This window comes from Sinocyclocheilus grahami, unplaced genomic scaffold, assembly GCF_001515645.1.
Source record: "Sinocyclocheilus grahami isolate Dianchi unplaced genomic scaffold, SAMN03320097.WGS_v1.1 scaffold484.1, whole genome shotgun sequence".
NCBI lineage: Eukaryota > Metazoa > Chordata > Actinopteri > Cypriniformes > Cyprinidae > Sinocyclocheilus > Sinocyclocheilus grahami.
In genome coordinates, this window is record NW_015505663.1 from 571467 (window position 1) to 575060 (window position 3594).

General features: G+C 35.9%; 1 protein-coding gene and 1 long non-coding RNA gene across 2 annotated transcripts in view; both read right to left on the minus strand.

Annotated features, from left to right (window-relative positions):
* LOC107553878 (condensin-2 complex subunit H2-like) overlaps window positions 1–742 on the minus strand; it is a 6784-nt gene extending 6042 nt beyond the window's left edge. Inside the window, exons 1-3 of the mRNA XM_016236207.1 lie at window positions 669–742; window positions 451–580; window positions 247–348 (exon numbers count right to left, since the gene is read on the minus strand). Of these exons, the coding sequence (XP_016091693.1) occupies window positions 247–348; window positions 451–580; window positions 669–703 (267 nt within the window). The 5' untranslated portion in view covers window positions 704–742. The remainder of the gene's footprint in view (window positions 1–246; window positions 349–450; window positions 581–668) is intronic.
* Window positions 743–995: 253 nt separating this feature from the next.
* On the minus strand, window positions 996–1953 carry LOC107553879 (uncharacterized). Its single transcript, XR_001605001.1, has 3 exons — window positions 1768–1953; window positions 1196–1325; window positions 996–1093 (listed from the first exon to the last, which is right to left on the minus strand). It is a non-coding gene; the product is annotated as an uncharacterized lncRNA (long non-coding RNA).
* Window positions 1954–3594: the final 1641 nt, after the last annotated feature.

The following is a 3594-nucleotide window of genomic DNA, read 5'->3' on the forward strand; positions in this document are numbered from 1 at the left end:
ATTCATAGAATAGATGGCCTGAGGGTGTGTAAATGTTCAGAAAATGTTAGTTTTTTGGGTGAACTATTCCTTTAGTTTATTTTTATAAATATAAAATATAATCTTATTTCTTTCTGAAACACATAAAACTTTTTGTTAAATGAACTACATAGAGTAAATAAAGTAATTCAATAAATGAGATCATTTGTACTTATTTTTTGTGAAATTAATCACTGTAACACACACATAAAACATCACATATTTAACCTTTCTGCCATAGATGCAAGTTGATCCTTGGATTAAAAGTGCAGCCTCTGCAAAGTTCATCATGGTTTTCCCACCATCAAATGAAATGGTCATCTGGTCGAGCTGTCAACACAATGCAACAGCAACAATACAATACTTAGGCTAGAAAATGAACCTTTAAATGAATTAAGGTGGTTCTAGATCAGTCTGTTAGTGTGTTTTCACCTCCCCAAGATACTCTCCAAGCTGGCTGGCCAGGTCAATGTCCCAGTTCTTGGTGAGGTCCCGCAGCGGCTGCAGCAGATGGGCATATCTCGTCTCTGCAGAATCCATGGCCATGTATTTCCAAAATACCCTGCAAATCATAATTTTCACAGGCATTATAATTCATACTTAAAATGAATTACCATCCTCCAAAATATTAAGAATGTTTTAAGGCTCACTTAAATTTTGAAAAGTAAAAAAAAAAACATGACATGTTGTCTTTGATTTGCAAAGATATGTTTTACTTTGGTCCTGTACTGTACTGTACTGTGCAGTCTCTGACAAAAAATATAAACAAAAATCGTTACTGAATCACATTAAGTGTATACAGGAGATTTGCTAGCTGTCTAATAACTACACGCACAATAGATATAGCTGTATTATTTGAACACTACCATTACATTTCAGGTTAAAGTTTTATAACCACTCGGAATCACCGTTAAACTGTAAGTTACACTTCATTTAAACCGTTTAAACACACATAAAACATCACATATTTAACCTTTCTGCCATAGATGCAAGTTGATCCTTGGATTAAAAGTGCAGCCTCTGCAAAGTTCATCATGGTTTTCCCACCATCAAATGAAATGGTCATCTGGTCGAGCTGTCAACACAATGCAACAGCAACAATACAATACTTAGGCTAGAAAATGAACCTTTAAATGAATTAAGGTGGTTCTAGATCAGTCTGTTAGTGTGTTTTCACCTCCCCAAGATACTCTCCAAGCTGGCTGGCCAGGTCAATGTCCCAGTTCTTGGTGAGGTCCCGCAGCGGCTGCAGCAGATGGGCATATCTCGTCTCTGCAGAATCCATGGCCATGTATTTCCAAAATACCCTGCAAATCATAATTTTCACAGGCATTATAATTCATACTTAAAATTAATTACCATCCTCCAAAATAATAAGAATGTTCACCTAAATTTTGAAAAGTAAAAAAAAAAACATGACATGTTGTCTTTGATTGGCAAAGATATGTTTTACTTTGGTCCTGTACTGTACTGTGCAGTCTCTGACAAAAAATATGAACAAAAATCGTTACTGAATCACATTAAGTGTATACAGGAGATTTGCTAGCTGTCTAATAACTACACGCACAATAGATATAGCTGTATTATTTGAACACTACCATTACATTTCAGGTTAAAGTTTTATAACCACTCGGAATCACCGTTAAACTGTAAGTTACACTTCATTTAAACCGTTTAAAGCAGTAGTAAGAGCTTTTACAGCACTGACGCTCCAACAACACGATCATAAATCAATATCAATACGCTCACCTTTAGTATGCGAATAAGCAACGGTTGCTGGATAAAAGAATAACTTCTTGCTCGTGTATTTCTTGAAATATAACAAAATAATAATAAAATCTACACTTTAGGGAAATACCGCGCATACGTCATTTTTGTTTTTGCCGCGCGCGTGGCGTTCAGACCGAAGTCACCGGACGTCCGCTGAAGCGCTGCCCTCTGCCGGCCTGGAGGCGGAGCGTGATTTATTTCTGTATGTACCAGGGGTAGGCAAGTTCGGTCCTAGAGAGCCGCAGTCCTGCAGAGTTCAACTCCAACCCTAATCAAACACACCTGAACAAGCTAATCGATGTCTTTGGCAGGTGAGGGTTTTTTTTCAGGGTTGGAGCTGAACTCTGCAGGACTGCGGCTCTCTAGGACCGAACTTGCCTACCCCTGACCTAAGGTCATAAGGTCAGAGAAAGTGCAAACAAACTGAGATGAGCATTGTTCTTCAGAAAAACCTTTCACATATATATATATATATATATATATATACATAAGTTGGTCAGACAATTTAAAGAAAGCATAGGTCAAATGGTTTATTAAAAAAAGGAAAAAATAACAGCAACAATTCTTTGACAACTACACAATAGTAATATTATTTTATTTATTTTATTTTAATCTAGGGGGGGAACAAACATCCCCACTGCTCCATAGTGTGAATGTCTTCGATGGCCAGAAGAGGTCGCTATAAGGCAGCCAGACAAATAATAAAACTTCTTTAACCCCAGAGATGTATAACTAAGATAAAAGTGGACAATTACTGTACAAAGTGTTAGGATTATTGAATTGTTATATTTCATAGCATTTGTATATTGTTTTCAATACAAGTCAGTTCAACACAATCCCTCAACCCTGAGGAAATATTCCCATGTGATTACTTCAATTCTGACCAATAATTTTCATAAGATAATTGAAAAAAAATTAATGTACACACACACGCACGCACACACACACACACACACACACACATATATATATACTTACAAACAAACAAACAAACAAACAAACAATTTTTACATCTATTTAGGGGTTAACAGGGAGATATTCAGTATTGTTTTTCAGATCCTCTTAATGACTATCTGATCTTTTCAAGGTGGAGCCAAGACATTATCTCTGATTCACCAGATGGGTGGAACTGCTTCCTTCCAATTTAGTGTTGCTTTGCATTCTAACAAGGCAGAAAAAGCAAGGTCTTTACCAATTGTTGCTGATAACCATGAGTCTTCTGGGGAAACATAAATAATGCTACAAGAGGAACCTGTGCTGGAGAACTGCTGAAAGAGGCTTAAATACGATATTGAGCAATAGTTGGTTGAACTTGTGAACCCTTAGCACATTGACAGCTATTACACATACATTTGGGTTCAATTGATTTTTGACATATAAGTGTTATGTATTTTAAGGGGAGACACTGCAGGCAAAAGCACTGTTTCATGCACCTGTTAAGTTTGTGATTTGGGGCTTTTTGGTTTTTCATAAAGTGTTTTTTCAGACTAGTGGAAAGAAAACATCCAAAAAACACTGTTAAGTGTTTCGTTAATAGCACTTTATCTATTTGTATCAATAGATTTCAATTACAATACATATTTTTAAAGGCTGTTTTCTCAAAATGAGTTTTTTTCTCCTACACTGAGCCATAAATCTCCACTTCAGTAGCACTTACACACACCACACTTTACATTTTTATTCCTGTATATCCTGAAGGTTTTTACAGAGGGCTTTGTTCATATATAATTAGCTTGATTATATACAACATTTAAATCCCCCCAAAATTGTGAAAATATAATGTTTTCTGTCCATTCTAAGCATTTT